A 21,849-nucleotide genomic window follows, 5' to 3' on the forward strand; every position below is an offset into this window, starting at 1 on the left:
AAGGTTAAAATGTAGGTGTAAAAAGTGAAATTCTAAAATGGATTAACATAGTACATCATATAATGCCTTCAAGAGTCATTTTAGTCCTATTGATAGTACAGAAACAAAGTTAAAGTCTGTAAAGGGAAAGAAACCTTTTCTAATGAATAAAATGGAAATAGCAACAAAATCTTCTGAAGAAAACCAGGCCCTTGAAGTAAACACCTAAATGATATTTGGAAAAGCGTTAGTATGTACTCTATGAAGGAAAGCAAAATTTGTTCATGTGCTAAATCAAATATTAGAAAAACCCTCAATAAGTTGTTAGGATTTCACCTTGGAAATGGATTGCCTATAAAGTTGAAAAAGTGACTTCTCTTCATTAAGTGAAAATGTTTAATTAGCCAAATGCAGTGGGGGTTTATCATATTCTAAAGCATCCTCAGGTTTGCCAAAGGTTATAAGGCCTATTTGAATTAATCAATCCTGTATCAAAACAGTAAATCTGAAGAATCTGTATTCCATCCTGCCTTTCAGTATCAATCATCTTACTAGGAAAAGAAATTCTGGACAAATTATTTGTGTGGTATATGAACAAAACACCCAGTTAAGATTACAAGAACAATTATAACTTAGATGTTGTTTTCTCTATTTTCAGTTGTGATTTTTCATTAGATTTTTTTTCCATTTCCTATTTTATTTTAACTAAATTTATTGTCTTCTTTGGAATATTACCTCAGCTTCTAATTTCTAATGCACCATAGGCAACCACCAAATTTTAATACAAAATTTACTTCAAAAAATTTTTGGATTCTCATGTTATCAATGTAATCTTTCAACAGTATTTGCATGATATACAGATTTTTCCTAAAAAATAATATTGCTCTATTGCAAAATTTAAGTTCCTTGGTTTTTGCTGTTTTTCATTGTATTTCATTATGTCCAACAGTATTTGCATGATATACAGATTTTTCCTAAAAAATAATATTGCTCTATTGCAAAATTTAAGTTCCTTGGTTTTTGCTGTTTTTCATTGTATTCCATTATGTCCTGGCACCAGCTTTTGCAATGAAGTAGCATAATGCCATCATCAAAATTAAGTTCTGAGAGAAATGTTCAAAAGTCTGGATTCAAATGGGTAGGCTTCTATGGCTTTAGCAATACTGGAGGATGCTGTGCCTAGAATAATGAAAGAATAAATATGCAGTACATTCAAAACAATATTTTGCATTTCATCTTAAGCTGGAGTCTAAGATTAGGAGAACTTATTTAAAAATTTTTTAATGTTTATTCATTTCTAAAAAATATTTTTTAATGTTCATTCATTTTTGAGAGATAGAGAGAGAGAGCCCAAGCAGACATGGGGTAGAAAGAGAGGGATACACAGAATCCGAAGCAGTCTCCAGCTGTCAGCACAGAGTCCAACATAGGGCTCAAACTCACAGACTGCGAGATCATGACCTGAGCTGAAGTCCGATGCTTAACTAGCTGAGCCACCCAGGTGCCACATAATGTTTATTCATTTTTGAGAAACAGAGAGACAGAGCACAAGTGGGGAAGGGGCAGGGAGACAGGGCAAGAAAGAATCTGAAACAGGCTTCAGGCTCTGAGCTGCCAGTACAGAGCCTGATGTGGAGCTTGAACCCACAAACTCTGAGATCACCACCTGAGCTAAAGTCAGACACTTCATCAACTGAGCCATCCAGAAGCCTCTAGAACTTATTTTTTACAAAATTATTTACCAGTATGTGTGCAAGAAATATTCATAAAAACTGAGTTTATTGAAATGTGTGTCTGATTGTAAAAAATATTAATTCATCAAGCAACTTCTGTCTACTTCAAGAAACAACAGGGGCATGTGTTTATATATCTTAGTGGAGTTGGTACAAAACTACAAAGTCTCTAAGAACAACAGAAGGTTCGAGTCAAATGGTCTTCAGCTAATGTTGGTTTTTGGAACAGATGCTCTTTATAAAATCTTAATTGATCATAAAGATAAATTTACTTCCCAGTGCTCATCTTTCATACTTAATTGACATTATCCACAGTTTAGTTTGTTGTTTAGTTGCAGAAATGTGACTTAAAACAATATCTTACTTTGAAAAAATATTTTTACTCAAAAATTATACTTTTGTAACTATTATTTTTGAAATAATAAGTAGAGAACTGATTCTTTTAGAGATTAAGTAAAAATATGTTTATTATATTTGTCAGTAAAGTAACAACAGAAACAATAAAAAAAACTTATGGCTTCACAACATTTTGCACCATTATGTAAACTAAATTTTCAGTCAGCAATATATTTGCAATATAAGAGTATAAACATAATAATTTGAGATTATTTGATATAATCATATACTTAGGCATGCAAAGACTTTACTCTGCAAAATGTAAATATTACTAGAAAAACAAAACCAATATTTTTAAACCTTATATTCCATTGCTCTTTAAAACTAAACTATTACTTTGTCAGCATCTATTTAGTTATTTGCATCTTCAAGGCACCAGAAATACCTTTTCTGGAATTTATTGATCGTATACCTCTACAAAAAGAGTTTGTTGAACATGTACTTCTTATACAAAAAACACATAGGTGAGTTATATATATATATATACATATGTATATATACACATTCAATTAATATATTATTATAGTAAATATTAATATTCTACTATGTTTAAAATTTTTTTATATTTACTTTCCATTCCACCCATTTATCATCTTACATAATGCATAAGGTCTGTACAACTACATGAAAGGAAGCTGAAGAACAGACCATGAAAATCCCTCTAAATATTTTTTCTTGAGAGAGACAGAGTGCACGAGGGGCATGGGGCAAAGGAGGGAGAGATTGTAATCACTCTTAATGCCCAGTGCGGAGCCCAATGTGAAGTTTGGGCTGAGATCATGACCTGGACTTAAATCAAGAGTCAGACACTTAATCCACTGAACCACACAAGTGCCCCCTCTAAATAATTTTTTTTAAAAATGTTTAATGTTTATTTTTGAAAGAGAAAGTCATAGCATGAGTGGGGGAGGTGCAGAATCCCAAGCAGGCTCCAGGCTCTAAGCTGTCACCACAGAGCCTGATGGGGGTCTTGGACTCAGGAGCAGTGAAATCACGACCTGAGCCAAAGTCTGACGCTTATCCACTCAGCCACCCAGGTGCCCCTAAATAATTTTTTAAAGGAAAACTATAAATTACTCGTTTTGCTATAACTAAACTTAAAGTCATAACTTTAAAATCAAAATGACTTACCATAGAAACATCTTGAAGGCAAAACATATCACTATAGAATTTATCAAGATAAAATAATTTCAGACATCAATCTTTCTAAACAAGATCATTAATTCTTAATAATTATATTACAAACCAAATAATTCTTTAACTATTTAAATTCTATTTGTCATATTTTTGAATTATCTAGGGATCTAGGGATCTATATTAGGGATCTATATCTAGGGATCTGACTTCTCTGGGCTTTAAAAAATTGCTGCTTTGAGCTTCTACTTTTTTCACTATTCTATTTAATGGTAGGTCTGTAATGTAATTTAATGTAAATGCTCTATTGTGGTAATGCAAAATTTCTTGTAACAGTATTAAAGTATATTAAAAGTATTTATCATGATCCTTACAAATACCAGTAATGCACTAATAGAAACCTGGAATATATAATCTGTACAAACAACTCAGAAAAATCTCTATTTGTTTATACATAAAAAAGTCAGAACAGTAACAAACTAAAGACTAAAACAAAAATTTATTACATAAAAATCAATAAAGTATTAAAATTAATCATTTCGTATCTAAAAATCAGAAGAAAATTACTCTAATGATGAGCATACATCTCTAATTTTGCCAACATTGTGAGATTCTGATATTAATAAAATTGAAATCAAATCTGATGGGTCCTTGTCCCTGTGGGGAGCTGCCAGAAGAGCTGCGGGGGGAAGAGATGTGTGCCTTGACCAAAGATCAGCCACCTGCAGGCAGGGCAGTGTTACCACTCCCAGCTCAGGGCTGGAAACAGTCAGGCTGGGCTTTCTTATAGGCCCCTCAGGTACTGTACTGACATTAACATCAGTTGCCTTGTTTCCTGGCTTCTACCCTTTAAAAGATGTGTGTGTTCTCTGAATAAACAAGGCTTGATCAGAGACTTGTCTTGCCTCCGTTCTCTGTGCTCCCTGCCCCCCAATTCTCACTCCCTCCCTCAGGACCTGCGTTGACCGACCTGCTGGACGGGTCAGTCCCAGTCACACTCTAGAGATGGTGTGGCAATGGCATGCACTTCTTCTAAAATACTACACTAATGATGATTAATTTTATTATCTCAGACATTATTTTTAATTTGACATGTTTCCGTCAATCATTTATCTCAACCTTACTATGATCAATTGCTTGTAAGTTTACTCTTCCTAATTTTTAATACTCCATGAAAGTACCTTTCAAGATATTGGTGTCTTTCCATTTCTGGGAGGAACAGTTTATAATTACTGCTTTCTACTTTAGAAAATGCATTTTATACTTTTTTAGGGGATTTAAAAAAACAGTCTTCCATATATCTACTTTTTTTCTTAAAAAACTGTATATCTATCTTAGTATGTATTTCTAAAGGACAGAGACTTATTTGTTTTATTTATTTTTAAATTAAAAAACTTTTTTTTCAACATTTACTTATTTTTGACAGACAGAGAGAGACAGAGCATGAGTGGAGGAGGGGCAGGGAGAAAGAGGGAGACACAGAATCTGAAGCAGGCTTGATGCTCTGATGTGGGGCTCAAGCACAGGAACTGAAGGTCATGACCTGAGCTGTAGTCAGATGCTTAACTGACTGGGCCATCCATGTGCCCAATTTTTTAATATTTTTTAAAGACTATTTATTTTGAGAGAGAGAGAGAGAGAGAGATGCAGGAGGGTCAGAGAGAGAAGGAGAGAGAGAGACTCCCAAGCAGGCTCTGTGCTGTTAGTGCAGAGTCACATGGGGCTCAAACTCGAACTGTGAGATTGTGACCAGAGCCAAAACCAAGAGTTGGACGCTTAACCAAGTGGACCACTGAGTCCCCAAGGACAGTGACTTTTTAAAAACATAACTGCATTACCATGGTCACCCACAAAAGTCAATAATAAGATGTTAATGTCAATAGTATCAACTTGGTGTTCATTTATCCAATTTAATTATTTTATATTTTGTTTCATATTTTGAGGATTGAAATTAGGTGCATGCATTGTGATCAGACTAGATGTTTCCTAAGTCTCTTTTTAATTTCCATGCTGTTCCTCAAACTGTCTTACTTCCTGATATTTTTTTTCTTGTAGAAGATGCCAACATACTTTTTTCCCCCTGTAGTGTTGTGAGAGAACAGCTTTTGATTATTGTATCACTGTTATGTTGCTTACCATGTTCTTCCAGCTCCTGTACTTTCTATAAAATTTTAATTATATCTACAGGCTTGGTAAAAATCAGATACAACTTTCTAGCAAGTAGTTTTTATAGGCATTGTATGCTTCTATCATGAAATGAGAAATATTTGATGTATTCAATTCACTGGACTTATTGTCCTAATTGATGCTCAAATTGTCCTGTCTTTGAACAGGGGAAGCATTTTGAGTTAGCTCCTAAGACCTCTGTACCCAACCCTGAAGTAGAGATATTTCCTAACTTGTATCACGACAAGGTGCTTCAAGCTCACAGTTTAAATTTACTCCCTTATATTTATACTTCTCATTTCTTATATAAAGGATAGGACAGTATACAAAATTTTCTTGGCTATGCTTTGGTCTCTTGGCAGTATAACATAAGGGTGACTCAGTAAACCCATTACATTTGTTTTCTCTCACAAATTACTCAGAACAAACTTATGGAAATATTATTTCATTAGTTTTTGTGTGTTACTTACAATCTAAGGTTTTTATATATAGAGGTAGTATGGCTGAATAAAGGTTCCTGGTTCACATTATCTTTCCTTAAGTATCTTATGTAGGTTATATAGGTTAGTTGATTATCTCTGGCAAAAACCATTGCTATCTGATTTTTCCCCTCTTATAAGTGACTTAGTACTTTTAATTTCATGAACAAAGACTTTTCTTTTTAAATCTAATCATTTTAATTAGGGTATATATAATACCTTTTAAGGTAAATCTACTACAATTTTTCATGGTACATTGTGAACACTTTCTATATGTAGTTTCTTTTATTTTTTTTCTGAGGTTTTATTTATTTATTTGAGAGAGATAGAGAGACAGCACAAGTAGGGAAGAGACATAGAGAGAGTGAGAGAGAATCACAAGCAGGCTCCATGATGTCGGCCAAGAGCCCGATACAGAGCTCAAACTCACAAAACCATGAGATTATGACCTGAGCCCAAACCAAGAATCAGACATTAACCAACTGATCCACCCCGGCACCCCTCTATAGTTTCAAGAGTGCTTTTAGTTCCAGGAAAATTTTATTCATTATGACTTTTTATTTTGTTCCTTTGCTTTTGTTTTATTTTTTGAGAACTCCTCCTGTACATATGGTGGATTTCTTTGCCTGTATTCTATATACATCATTCCCTCAAATTCTAATCATCTCCTTCACTCATATTTGGATTTAAGAAATTATTATTTGCTTTTAGTTGCTCTTTCATTTCTCTTTTAAAATATTTTAAAGGTATAGTTGACATAAAATGTATTATTATCAGATGAACAGCATAGTGAGTTCACAATTCTATTCTTTTGTTTCTTTCTTTAAGTTTATTTATTGAGAGAGAGACAGAGACAGAGAGAGGATGTGCACAAAAGTGAGGCAGGGGACAGAGAGAGAGAGAGAGAGAGAAAGAGAGAGAGAGACAGAATCCTAAGCAGGGACCACTCTCAACGCAGAACCTGATGCAGGGCTCAATCCCACAACAGTGAGATAATGACCTGAGCTGAAACCTAGAGTCGGATGCTCAACCGAGGCCACCAAGTCAACCCTCTTTTGTCTCTCTTAATTTACTCGTTATATCCAAAATTCATTTTACTTTTACTAATAATTCATTTTCTTTTACTTATTTTTTATATTCAAGTTAGTTAACATGCAGTGTAGTATTGGTTTTAGTAGAACCCAGTGATTCATCACTTACATAAAACACCCAGTGCTCATCCCAGCAAGTGCCTTCCTTAATGCCCATCACCCATTTAGTCCATCCCTCAACCTACCCGCCTCCAGCAACCCTGTTTGTTCTCCGTCTTTGAGAGTCTCTTATGGTTTGTTTCCCTCTTTCTTTTTAACTTAGTTTTATTTCCCTTCCCCTATGTTCATCAGTCTTGTTTCTTAAATTCCACATATGACTAAAATCATATGATATTTGTCTTTCTCTCATGGACTTATTTTATTTAGCATAATATGATCTAGTCCCATCCCCATTGTTGCAAATGGCATGATTTCATTCTTTTAAGCACCAAGTAATATTCAATTATATATATCACCTTGGTAGATGGACATTTGAATCCCTAATTTAGCTATTGTTGATAGTGCTGCTATAAACAATGGGGTGCATGTATCCCTTTAAATCAGCATTTTTGTATCTTTGGATAAATACCTAGTAGTGGAATTGCTGGGTCATAATTCTTTCATCAATCCTGTCATTTCCCTTTACGAATCTCTCTTTTCCCCAATTAAATAATTTGAGGTTATTTCAGTATTTCTTTTTTTAGTTTGTTATTAAATATGAAACTACACGTTTTACTTGTCTGGTGTGCATCTTTCTGTTTTGGTTTTCATTCTGAGGCTTTATCATTTCTTAAAATAGCTCCCTATGTAATTTAGCCAAAATCCTTTTCTGTTGCTCATTTTTAAGATTTTAAAGAAGAGAGATTTTTTTTAACTGTTCAGTATGTGGAGTAAACACTACCACCCCCTCTTTTTAGTTTTCCAAAAGGATAAAAAAATACAGCCTCTTGCTTTCTGAAATCGACCTCCTCTGCTCAATAATCCATTTACTTTAAAAATTCCATTTATTTATTTTTTTTACTTCCTTGACTAATTTGGGGCTGTGCTCAGCAGCTTCTCATTGTGCAGCTCAGTCTTAGAATTTCAAGAGTTCATAGAACCTAGACTTTCCTAGTATCTTCAGATCATGAAGTGGACTCAATGACTTCACCCATAAATTCAGGTATAAAATCACCTCTTAGATTCACCTGACAAACATTGTTACTTGGGCATCTGCCTGTTCTTGAGCCATCAAACACAACACTGCTTTTTTTTCTGCTTTTCCCCACAAATGCTAATCTTGTATCTTTCATTGCTTTATCTCTACCCACTTGCATTTTGAGGTCGGTGGAAGAAAGATGTCATGTAGTTTTGGTGTACATGCTGGTTTGCTCCTAATTTGGTTTTTCTAACTTACTTGTACTGTTTTTACTTATTTTCTCTCTACCTAGATGACTTACATTGGACTCACCATATATCTTTTGATGAAGCTCCCATCATATATTTTTATTGTACTTTTTAAAATATAAGGGTATGTTTGCACGCATGTGGAAATGTATGTGCAAAATCAAACTGGTAATGCTCACTGGAACTCATTTTTTTAAAAGACATGGGTAAAATACCTGTTTAAATAAATTAATGTTCAGCTGAGGGTTGTTGGAGTGAATGTGAGCGGGGATGGGCTACATGGGTGATGGGTTATTAAGGAAGGCACTTGTGATGAGCACTGGGTGTCACATGTAAGTGATGAATGACTAAATTCCACTCCTGAAATTAATATTACACTATGTATGAACTAACTAGAATTTAATCAAACACTTGAAACAAAAATATAAGTAAGTAAAAAATAAAAAGAAATATAAATAAAGTAATGAATGTCCAACTCTTAATTAATCACTTTGGCAGAATGGGAAACCTTGATGCTCAACACGTGGGATAATTCAGAGGACTCTCTGCTTTAGGGAAATAAGATATGCTTTCCAAGATAACAAAGATTAATAAGTCATAGTTTTTATTCTTCTCTTGTGTCCGGAAGTTACTTGCTCCAAGCTATAATTAGAATTCTGTTAAATCATTTGATAAAACAATAAAAAAACATTTTATGTGTAGATGGATCTGGCAAAAATATCCTTAAAGAGTTAGACAATCCTCAAAAAGTCAAATACGGTCACAAATTACAGTATAATTCCATTAAGTATAGGTAATAGTCCCTTATATTTTAGAAATTTTATATAATAGTTATCCAAGTCTTATTATTGGTAGCATATGCTTTAATAATATAAAATATAAAAAATTCATAACCAAGTTTTAGTTAACAGGCACAATAAAATACTTGGGATAGCAATAATACTTTTTATCAATATTAATATGATGAACTGGCATTTCTTACTTCACATTAGGGAGAAAAGAGTTTTTGTTTTTCTGTTTGTGTTTTAACATGCATGATGTATGGCACTAGAGAAAACCTTCAAATAATTTATAAAACATGCTTGATTTATCTAACATCCTTCTTATGAAACTGTTTCACAAAATATATCAATATTTTCTAAGTAAACTACATCTATCATCTACTATAATGTCTAAACAATTTATGAATCTCTACCATCATGAGGAAAGAAAGATAAGTAGGATTAGAAATTAATTTGTAACTCCCATGCAACAGGCCATGAAAACATCCTCCACATTAATGATCTAAGTATGTCTATCCTCTGTAATGTAAAATAGCTTGTGGTTCATCTGCATTCAGTACCACTAATACAGCACGAAGGAGAAAAAGATCAGAAATCAGAAGCAAAGATAAAATAGGAATATAAGATATTACCAGACTTTTGGATTTTCATAATATTTCAGTCTCTAAGATTTCCCCTAGTAAAGCATTTATAAGAGATATGATGTGAAACTCACAGATTACATATTGATAAAATTCTATTAATATTATACATATATTTTGCACATTTATTTTTAGCTCAAAGTGCATATGCAGGTATAAGATACTAAGCAATAAAATTCTTTGAGTGAGAGAAAAACAGACATTATCTTTTGAAATAAGCCCTCCGTCTTCCCTTAGTGGGAAAGACTCCTTAGAGTACCAACAATAAGATAGACATTGAACTTAATGACTAGAGTTTAATTTTACATTAGAAGAGAAAAGAAGAGAAAGCAGAATTTTTTTGGAACAGCCACTAAAGATTCACCACTAAACTGTCAGAGCCGAGAAATGGGAAATCTGTTTTAACATCAGATGCGAGGGAGGAGATGAAGACTTTTAATATCACCTCTCTGGTGCACCAGCAATAAAACAGGGATCTTGCAGCATCTGTTCAAAGTCTGATGTAATTCTTTGGTGAGTATTCCCTTAGAACAATATAATTTTCTAAAGTATCAACCCTAGAGTGTGCAATTCTTCAGAGAAGGTTAAATTTTCCTCTCAGTTATAGGCATTTGAAAATGCCACTGCTAATTACATGGAAATATTAGACACTTCATGAATCAATTTGGTAGAACTATTTAAATTGATGCAGATGGCTTCATTTATCTAACAAATCTCATCTCACTGGATAGGGAATCAGAATCTCCAGTTTGCATCTAAACTCTGGTACCTAATTTAGAGCACTGCTGGAAAAAAATCTCCCAAACTTTAATTTACAAATGATTATTTGCAGAATGAAAAATGAATAACTAATAAAATACTCTTTCATGGAACTAATAGATGTCATGAATGTCAAATAAACCATACCAAAATCGGAAATTTACAACCAACACATTAGGAGGACTTCTTTCTAACTTTCTAAAAAATATATAGTCTTGTGGTAAATATATTCCATTAATGAAAAGGATCATATTAACATCCTTGTGCTTTAATTTTCAAAGAATAATTCCCAAATTCTCTGTTGTGAAATTGTATCTTCATGCAAAGACGTATATGAATCTTCATAGCAGCCTTAATCATAATAGTGTAAACTGTAAACAATCTAAATAACCATCAAAAAGTGGATAAACAAATTTCGGTGTAACCATGCAATGGAAAACTTCTCAATGATGTAAAAAAACAAAATACTGATACATGCATCAACACGGATAATCCTCAAAAACAGTATGGTGAGGGGAACAATGCCGAAGCAAGCCTATTATACTGTATAAATCAGTTTATGAAATTCTAGGATAAGTTAAAAGATGGTAACAGAGAGCAGATCAAAAGTCTCCCAGAACCAGGGTGTGAGGCAAGGCCCAAAGGAAATTTTTGGTGTGACAGAAATATTCTTTATTTTGATCGTGATGATTCAAACATGGCTAAATACATTTGTACACTTAAAAGTGGTACCTTCTTGGGACACTGGGTGCCTTAGTTGGTTAAGCATCAGACATCGGTTCATATCATGGTCCTACAGTTATCCATGACTACAAGTCCTGCAATGGGCTTTCCACCGTGAACACAGAGCCTGCCTCAGAACCTCTGCCCCCCTTCCTTTCTCCCACTCACAGTCTCTTTCTCTCTCAAAAATTAATAAACATTAAAAATATTTTTTAAAAAGTGGCAGATTTTTGCATATGTGAATTATATCTTAATAAAAACAATGCATAAAAATATGATCTAGGCCTGGTGGTTTAAAACAAAACAATGGCTAGTAGAAGAACATGTGCAGTAAAATGACATTTTTGGTTTATAATCTTAAGAATTCATAGCGATGTGGAAGAAACTATTACACTTGCAGCTAAGTATATTGTGATCAATTTTCTGACCTATAAACTTACAGAGGGATAAAGAAGTGAGAAGAACTCTTTCCTCCTAAAGAGGAAACTTTGGGCTCTCAACACAGGAAGACTTCCGAAAAGAGCCCAGATTGCTCTTAGTCTCACCCTGAGGACAGGACTAGGGTGACAAGCGGTGACCTCCCTTGCCTACACGAGCTGCCATCAAATGTGGACAGCGATTATGCTCCAACATATGGGCTGTTAACTCGGGGACCCCCAGCACAGGGTCCCCTTCCTTGTTTTCATCCATTCAGGGTGACCACTGTCTATGATCATTAGTACAGAGCTAGATGAAAGTGTTTACACAAAGAAATCATATCTAAGCTACTCAGTTTTCTTTTGAATTAAAATATTTTTAATGTTTATTTATTTATTTGAGAGACAGAGCATGAGCTGGGAGGGGAAGAGACAGAGACACAGAATCTGAAGCAGGTTAGTAGAAAACATACTTGAACCTGTGAACCATGAGATCATAACTTGAGCCAAAGTTGGATGCACAACTGACTGAGCCACCCAGGTGTTCCTTTTATTTAAAAAAATTTTTTTTAACAATTATTTTTTTGAGAGACAGAAAAAGACAGAGCACAAGCTGGGGAGGGGCAGAAAGAGAGGGAGGCACAGAATCTGAAGGTCTATATTACACAGTTTTAAAGAGGCTAGATCATGATGAAAAATCATGGTCAATTCAATCTTTTATATCCTGCAGGTAATTTTATATTATTTAAAATAATTTGGATCCATTTTCTTCTTACCTTTGGTGTAGCAGTTTAAGAAACAGCAAGAGGAAATTTAGTAAAGTCGATTTCTTCCAACGTTATGGCGCCTTGAAATTAATCTGCCAGTTTGAGCAAGATTATTTTTCATGAAACTGGTCTTCATCTTTATGTTTTCTTTTTTACCTCAAATAATTAAATATTTCCTAGTAATTTCCCAGTAATCTCAAACAAGCTACTGTCCCTTGGGCAACAATATATTTTGGCTATAAAAATTAATGAACTAAATACACTAGCATCTTTACCTTCTCTGCCAACTCTAAGATTATAAAAGCCAATGTACATGTGCATGCGTATGTGTATAACATGGAAACACATAGGTTATACCTTTGATCAGCTCAATGAAAATTAAGACCACCCCACAACCACCTTCATAATATTAAGACTTCCTCAAGTTGAATTATTATGATCCAGATTATTATGATATAGATACAGAGTTGCCATTATAGCCTAGTTTTGCTTTATCCATATTATGATATCTTCCTTAAGACAAAGGATAATCAAAATAAAAGTTTCTACATACTTTGTTTAAGACTGTTATGGTTAAATTATTTTTAAGTGTGGATATCACTTTTAATCTAAAATGTATATAACTGAGGTACTGAAAATATTTTTAATTTTTTTAATGTTTATTTATTTTTGAGAGAGACAGAGTGTGAGTAGGGGAGGGGCAGAGAGAGGGAGACACGGAATATGAAGTAGGCTCCAGGCTCCTAGCAGTCAGCACAGAGAACTAAGTGGGGCTCAAATTCACAAACAGTGAGATCACGACCTGAGCCCAAGTCAGACTCTTAACTGACTGAGCCACCCAGGCACCTTGAAATCCTGAAAATATTAACTGATTAGCCCAAGGCAAGCTATGTCTGTTTAGTTGATGGCCTCTTATTCTGATTGTTTATCTTCCTGGTTTGGTAGTGGTGACTGTTGACTTAGTTTGATTTACGGAAATATGATATTAGTGATACTGCTGAGGAAATCTCTCACACATTTTAGTAATGTTCAGAGAAATAGAAATGAGAGCTACTCAAGTATTCAAACCCTGGAAAACTTCCTGATTTTAAAAAATTTTAGCTCTAAAATTGTTTTAAGATAGACAGGTGAAAGGAAGAAATTAGAAAAAAAAACTGAAAACTATCCCATGAGAGTGCCAAATAACTGAAATAAAAAGTCTTTCAAAACATGCAAAACATACAAAAGGAAGAGAAAGCAGTAATCCTACTATTGAGAAAGAAGCAGCAGCAAATATAGGGCATAAGCTTAGAAATGTGAACATAAAAACTTCTGGAGATATTCCAAATTCCCTAAATCAATGGTTACATTTTGTTTTGTTTTGTTTTTAACCCCATAGTGGTGCTAGAATTGTAGATGTCAGCAATTATATATTTATAGGTTAGGTATGCCTTGTCTGGGGGTAAACCACATGCAGGAATACTGGTGTAATTCAGGTTTGTCTCAAAACCCTGAGCTCAAAAACAAAAAAAAATTAAATATTAGTATTGTCAAAATTAAAACAAGTGCTGTTTGCACAAAAAATATGTGACACAATATATATCTTTGCAAGTAACATTTCAACAATAAGTATACGAACAAGAAGTCTTAGGGCACCAGTGGCTCAGTCAGCTAAGCATCTGACTCTTGATTTAGACTCAGGTCATGATCTCATGGTTTGAGAGATTGAACCTCACGGTGGGCTCTGGCCTGACAGCATGGAACCTGCTTGAGATTCTCTGTCTCTCTCATTCTGCCTCTTCTCTCTCTCTCTTTCTCTCTCTCTCTCAATATAAATAAATAAACTTAAAAAATAAGTCTAGGTGATTTCTGATATTTAGATATTAAAAAAAAAACATTCATGAAAATGTGTCCTGTAGTGACCTGTGGTATGCTCACTCCTATAACTAGGTTAAGTGCTGGTGACAAGCAGTATTGGGTCAATTAGCACAGTTCACATAGAATGCCTTGTGAAGGGCATCCCTGAAAGTATACAAAACTTTGTCTCAACCACTAAGAGTCAAGTGGTGCAACTGATTATATTCATAGCAAAATATGTAATATTTCATTTGTATCCTGGAATTTTCATTTTCCTCAGTCTTTTTGATTTCACTCTTGGTGAACCAAATCAGAAAGCAAAAGTGAACTCATAATATTATCCGTTAGACTACGGAGTTTGGCTACTTTGTCCTTCTCTGGGCTCTGTTTAGCATCATGAACTATAACCAGAAAACAGAGCTCTCTACTTTTTATCAAGGGTTGTCAAGAGCTCAAACAAAATTTCAAGTATTCATGACAACACTATTCAACTACAAATGATTCATATATTTATGGCTGATAAAACTAGATTACTACTTATCTTTTGAATGACTGTGAAATTAAAGAAAACAATAAGGAGAAAACAGAGTAAAAAGTCAGAAACATCACTGCAACTAATGAAATTCAGAATCTGAATTAGTGCTGATAGTGCACTTGAGTTAAGTGCAGGATTTTTCTCTTTAACGTTCCCACTCTGGGTCATTATTCTCTTAACTGTATCTCTAAATTTCCCGCACTGCGCTAGACAAGTAGTCCAAGTTTCTCTTCAAAGAACATGGCATCTATTGGGGTCAAGTTCTAACAATTTAAAACAAACATGTAACATTATCTTTCTAAAAATGTACAAACAACAACCTTTCATCAAAGGCTTTCCTAAGCGTTTAAATATCATTTTTTTAATTTTAGATCACCATTCTTACTTGGTTTGACATTAATATTACCTAGAAAATGAAAAATGCAGTAGTTCTTACAATGAGCAAAATAAAGTTATTTCGAAAATTTTTCTTTCTCATTTGACTTATTATATAGACCCATATATACAATGTCTATCTGTGTGGGTCTATTGCTTTGCTTTGGTGATTCCAATGTGTCTACTAGAATTTTCAATGTGTGGGCAAAGCGAAGATTGGGTCCAGTTTAAAAAAGGAAAGCAAATATTAATACTTAAAAAGCATTTGTTGAGAGAGATTAGCCAACTAAACATATATGTAGTTTTAAATAATATAAAATATATTACTAATATATGAATGTATATATAGAATTATGCATAGAAATTCTTCCCTAACAAAGGAAACTAGTAAAGAGAGAAGTCAATGGGTACATAGATTGCAGGTAATCTTGATGGTAGTATACTGTATATCTTGATCTCTTAGCTAAATTCTACCATCTATAGGAAATGTAGGACATGACTGATGAAGCAACAAACTCAGTTTATGAATACAAAAACTCAGTTAACGCAGTAAAAAAATATCATGTGATTTTTTTCTTGCTTAAGACAATCCACAATCTGACCTGGTCAAAAGGAGGGACTAAGAAAGAAAACTACCCCAGCCTTGGTTTGGGGCAGTACACTTTTGGTATGGTGCAATCCTTTCCCCTTCTGGGATCTATGTAATATCCCTGATAAGATGCCATAACATCTCTGATAAATTGTCATAGCACTCACTTTCTCAGGTTGTAATAAAATTAAGAAACTTTACAAAGAAATTAGAATTACCTAACCAATTAACCTTGAGTCTTGTGGCATTAAACTAGACATTCAAAGGTACAATGGCCTTAAACCAGCTTTATGACTAGCTTGATACTTTTTTAAGTCGAACATTCTGGAAATCTCTGAATTGTCTTTCTTTGAAGCCTTTTCCCTTACTGGCAACTCTGAGGGAGAGTTTTGACATATGCTTCAAATAAGGTGCAGATAAATAACAAAAAATCAAAACACCAAATACACAAACCCACACGAAACCCCAGAAACTTTCAAAGTCTGTAGTAATTGCCATGAGAGGGCAGCAGAAACACAAGAGAACAAATCCAGTATTTGGAAAACTGCTCACAATGTTGAGACTCTTTTAATCTTGTAAATAAAATCGTAGGAATGTGCTCTAGTCATCTAGTGTTGTATAAGTCACCGTGTCAAACTTGGTTGCCTAAAATAACAAGCACGTTCCTATGCCTGCGGATTCTGTGGGTGAGGGATTTAGACAGAGCAGATGGGAATAACGTGGTTTGCTCCCAGAGCCCAGGACTCCAGCAATCTGTGATCGCTCAAATGGCTAGAGGCCCCTATCATCTGGAGAGTTCTTTACTTGCATGTGTAATGCCTGGGCTGGAATGACTCACAGGCTGGGCTCCACTGGGATTTCCCACTGATACCTACACAAGACCTCTCCCTTTAACTGGCTGGAACCTGCTTTGGATTCTGTCTCTCCCTCTCCATCTCTGCCCCTCCCCTGCTCACACTCTCTCTGTCTCTCAAAAAATACATATTAAATAAATTTTTTAAATAATCTGTAATTTTGATCCACAACATATAAAACATTGCCACCTCATGCTCTGTCCAATGAAGCTTATGAAGGCTTGAGCTCCGACTGATTTATGGCATTTGTTTTTTCATTCTTAGGCAAAGTCCACTGCAATGAATTACAAACTTTATACATAAAGGGGTTGAAGATGAAAAAACATAAAAGACTCTTAAATATGGTGAACAAACACAGGGTTACTGGAGGGGTTGTGGGAGGGAGGATGGTCTAAATGGGTAAGAGGCATTAAGGAATCTGCTCTTGAAGTCATTGTTGCACTTTATGCTAACGAACTTGGATGTAAATAAAAAACATAAATATAAAAAAGGGTTGAAGATGTTAATGTAAAAATTATTTCTCACTAGTATGATGATATATTTCACTCTTCAACTCAAACCTATTCTATTTATTTATATTTTTAATCTTTTTTTATGTTTATTTACTTTTGAGAGAGAGACAGAGACAGAGCACGAGCAAAAGAGGGGCAGAGAGAGAGGGAGACACACAATCCGAAGCACCAAACCTGACTATTTTAACTGTTTGCTCACTTGGAGTCCTAATATGTCATAGACCGAAATAACCTTGTGTTGGTTCGCCATTGAAACGGGTTTCCTTGCGTTCTCACAAAATAGATGTTTGCAATCCAGTGTTACTTATCACATGTGCCACTGCTCAGGTGGAGCTGTTTAGTCTGTTAATCTAATTTCTCAAAATTCAGATCCAAGAAACAGACGAATGCAGTGACTTATCTGGAATTTCTGATATACTCTTTGTCCTTGACAAATTCAAGTGATGTTTAAGCAAAGAATAATGCCCACTCTTCTATCTGTGTTTGGAAGTCGTGATGGGGCTAGGCGTTCTTTCGTGTGGAGGGAGCTGAGAAAAAAAATATTGTTGATCTTCCATGCAGTTTATTAGTGGCACAGCTAAAATTAAAATCAGGGTGTCTAGGCTCTTGATTTTGGGGGATTACAAGTTGCTTTGTTGTTGGGGATATTAAAAAGTTGAAACAGAAGTCGACATGACCAATCCCAGGCTGACTGACAGGCAGTGCGCATGGCCTCGCCCCTTCAGGATTTGAGAGACTAACCGTGCTGTTTGATGTGAGGCATAGCCCAGAAGCCAAATGAGAGAAGGATGATTGGGAAGGGGTTCACACCCACCAGGCAGCAGCATCACTTTGAAGGTTTTCAGTTGATTTTATTGTTGATGAAAATCAAATTGCCATGAAATCAGAAAGGATTTACTAAAGTGGCCATCACCAAATACAGAAGATGTATTATAAAATAGAAACTGCACATGATATTAGCACATCAAAGAGAGAAAGGCTGCCTAGAGAATTATCACAGTTTCAAATAAAACTCCACCTAACTTTTAGCATATAACCACCAGCATTTTCTAAGCCTACATTTCATAATTGAACCAAGCTTATTAATAGAATGTCAGAATACCTTTCATTACAACATCATTTATTTGCAATATGTCTATTTGTGATTTTCATTTAAGGACAATAGAAGTATGCAAGAAATTAGCTTTGATGCCTTCCTACTGTTTCCTCACTGTTATCTAGGTGTGTTGAGCTTTTGTCTGATTTTCTCTAAGCTCTGAAACCTTTTTTTCTTGAGGATAATATGTTTGCTTCTCACTCTTTTCAAAGATAAGCCTGTAGACCACTGCTCCCTCTGTTCTCCCTCACCAATCTCTGCCATCAGCATCACTAAAAATAGTAACACTCTATCCGAAGCTACAGTAAGTTACCCCTGAAGATGGCTCAGATGCAGCCGCTGGTGAAGCCGGCAGCTGCGTGGTTATTTCGAACTGGCTGGCCATATGGTGGAAGACGGACGTAGACTTTAAAGAAATTTCTGAACTGCCAGTTAGTTTCCTGAGATATTTTGAAATATCACAAACATGCTGTATATACTACCTCCTAATGTTCTCTAAGAATACCTTTATCATCACAATTTAAAAGTCAGCTTCTGTTCAGGCATTCCTGGATAGTTTCAGGTAAAATGTGAGTTCATATATTCGGTGATCTGACCACTACGGGAATAAAATACTGAATATACAATAGGATTTTGCCACTGGTATTACTTTGGATATTACCACATTTCATTTTGTTTTGGTTTTTGTTTTCTGTCTTTGCTTACAGAGTTATTGGCTAGGTATCATGAAACGAAAAAGGATATTTCCCCCAAATCCATCAAAAACAAAATAACACAAATAAAATCATTAAACTTGGTAGAATCTTCTTACTACACTAAACCATGAGAACTGTTTTCTATATCACACAATTTTATAATGATCTTATAACAAATCTTAAACTGTCATGTTTTTCTAAGGATGAAAAAGTCATATTAGAATTATAAAAATAAAATTAAATGAGTATGTCACTCTTTCCACCTACTAATTCAATGACTGATGCCTCCTTAACTTTTTTTTAAAAGAACATGTTAAATAAATCAAGATATTTAATTAACATAAAAGTTTTGTGAGGGCTTGACTCATGTCTAATACGTATTTTCTCTAGAGCATAATATTTAATCTACAGGTGAGCACATAGCAGATGTGCAAGACTTTTGCATAATTATTTTTTCCTGAATTAGACAACTATCCAAATATCTCCTTTTTGTCATGAAGCAAAGATTAGGTTTAAGTCATACATTGTGTAACATCTTAATAGCAGAGTCAACCCAGAAAAACAATCTGTATTATTTTAATCCATAATAATGATTAGATTATGCTTAATCACTTATTTATTGTCTGTCTCTCCCATTGGAAGGTAAACTCTAGGAGGAGAAATATTTTTGTCATATTCATTACTATGACCTAGAACTATGGACGACATATAGTGTGACACATAGCAACAAATACTTCTGCAATTAAAGTATGAATATATTCCTGTGTGGCTCTATAAATATATACACACAAAGATACTGCCACGGAAGAGTCAGATGAGTTTTATTTAGTTGTTAAAAGAAAAAAAAATCACATATAAAATCTTCCTTCCTGGTGAGGTCATGTTGGGAAGAGGTAAAATAGCAGCATAGTAATCAATGTTTTACCAAGGATTTATTTTTTATTTTAATCAAGTGTTTACTAAGGTGAACTTTTTCATATCCATGTTTGTGGTTTTATTTCAGCTTTGTGCCCACCACCCATGGCAGTTAAGATTTTATCTAGATTCTATAAAATGTAGACAGTGCAATACATTATTATTGCCATTGTTCTGTTTTTAAAGGTTTTTAAATTTTTTTAATATAGATCATTTTTAAGAGAGAGGAGCACGCGCGAGGGAGGGAAGGAGATGGGGAGACACAGAATCCAAAGCAGGCTCCAGGCTCTGAGCTGTTAGTGCTGAGCCCTATGTGGGGCTCGACCCATGAATGGTGAGATCATGACCGAGCTGGGGTCAGAGGCTTAACCGACTAAGCAACCCAGCCACCCCTAGTGTTGCTCTTAAATGTTCTTATTTTCTTTCATTTTGTAAGAAAAACAATGAAAATAGTTGAAGCATAGGCAAACATGATAGATCACCCAAAAGGTAATCAATGAGAACCTGGATTTCAAGCAACAGCTAATATCAGTAAATGGAAACTTAATAGAACAAAATCTGTTTCCTCCTAGATTTTCAAATATTTATGCTGGTACCTAACATGCTCACAGGAAAAAGGAATCCAATGTAAAACTTTGTGAACAGAAAAAAAAAATTACAAATATATGGGAATAAGCAATAAGCACTCATTTACTTTAAAGGCTATGGAGGGAGGGACTACACAGATACTCTGACTATGTAAAGCTGACAAGGATATTTCTCTGGGAGGTGGGAGTTACAGTTTAATGAGAGAAACCAAACATTTCAATAAAATATGTTGTGATGAGAGGATTTAGCCAATCACAGGAGTTCAGGAAAGCCCTGTTAGGGAGATGATGCCCGATCTAAATCTTAAGAAATTTTGAGGAATATAAAAAGCGACAATATGAAGTTTACACTGTAAGATTGTGAGCTATCTGTTCAGTGACATTTCTCACTATAAATTTCTTCAAGACTTCACATTAACAGTTAAAAGAGAAAACTCCTAAATCATTTTCTAAGTAATTCCCAGAGTCAGAAATAAATGTTTGAATATTATGTTTTCCATGGTAACATACTGAATCAGAGAAGCATGGCCTGACCAAATACTACTACTTTAACACATCCTCCCTTTCTCAATAAATCTTAAAAGATCATCTATGAATAAATCTATTAATAGTTTGTTTTTGGAAAAATAGTTACTTTTCCAAAACAGTGAATTCTAAGACACTGAAAATTGCTTTCAATTTATAATTTGGGACAATGATGTAGTTCAGATGTGAAATAAATCATTTCAAATGTCAAAGTTCATACATTTCTTAGCTTATTTGTTCTTTTGATGTCTGGTGAATTGAAACATTTAAGAAAGTAAGTGGAAATCTCAGAGATTCGCAGATAAGTATTTGAAATTGCTTTAGGTAAGAGGGCCAGAGTGAAATGGAGCAAAGAGATAATAAGAGAGAATGATACAATGGATGTGATTAGGTGACATAGCTGAAGAGAGAAAGGGGATCCAGACAGGGAATTAAAGAAAATGAGCACGGGCATACAGAAACATTCTACAGAGGACACAGAGAAAGGGAGAAGATTTGACAACAATTACACAAAGGACTAAAGAGAATAAAGATACATAATTACATGTTCTTGAAAAAAAAAGGCGGGTAATTGATTTTTATGAAAATAGAAGAATCGACAGAGTGCAATAGGGTGATCCCAGAAGGTGAAAATGATAAGAAATGGGGGGAGAATAGTGCAGATGTGCTTGTGAGTTTGGCCATCCGTGTGACAGGGAACTTTCTGTATGTTTTAAATATCAAATTTAAAGTTCAGTACCTTTGCTTTATCTCTCATTGATCCTTTGCCCAGGATAGACATTTTAGCACCTGTTTCTTCTTGTAGTCTCTTCAAAGAGTTTCCTCTTGGTCCAAGCAATTTCCCCACAAAATTGAACTAGGAAACAAAATCAACGGAATTCTGTTTTAAAGTAGAAAAA

The 21,849-nt window shown here is 34.5% G+C and overlaps 1 protein-coding gene across 1 annotated transcript in view; it reads right to left on the reverse strand.

The window, feature by feature from the left end:
• The window catches only part of KHDRBS2 (KH RNA binding domain containing, signal transduction associated 2), a 543,955-nt gene that overhangs the window by 321,907 nt on the left and 200,199 nt on the right, over positions 1 to 21,849 (reverse strand). The window contains exon 3 of the mRNA XM_029944584.1: positions 21,690 to 21,806. Within this exon, the coding sequence (XP_029800444.1) occupies positions 21,690 to 21,806 (117 nt within the window). The remainder of the gene's footprint in view (positions 1 to 21,689; positions 21,807 to 21,849) is intronic.

The sequence above is a fragment of the Suricata suricatta genome, chromosome 7, assembly GCF_006229205.1.
Source record: "Suricata suricatta isolate VVHF042 chromosome 7, meerkat_22Aug2017_6uvM2_HiC, whole genome shotgun sequence".
Taxonomy (NCBI): domain Eukaryota; kingdom Metazoa; phylum Chordata; class Mammalia; order Carnivora; family Herpestidae; genus Suricata; species Suricata suricatta.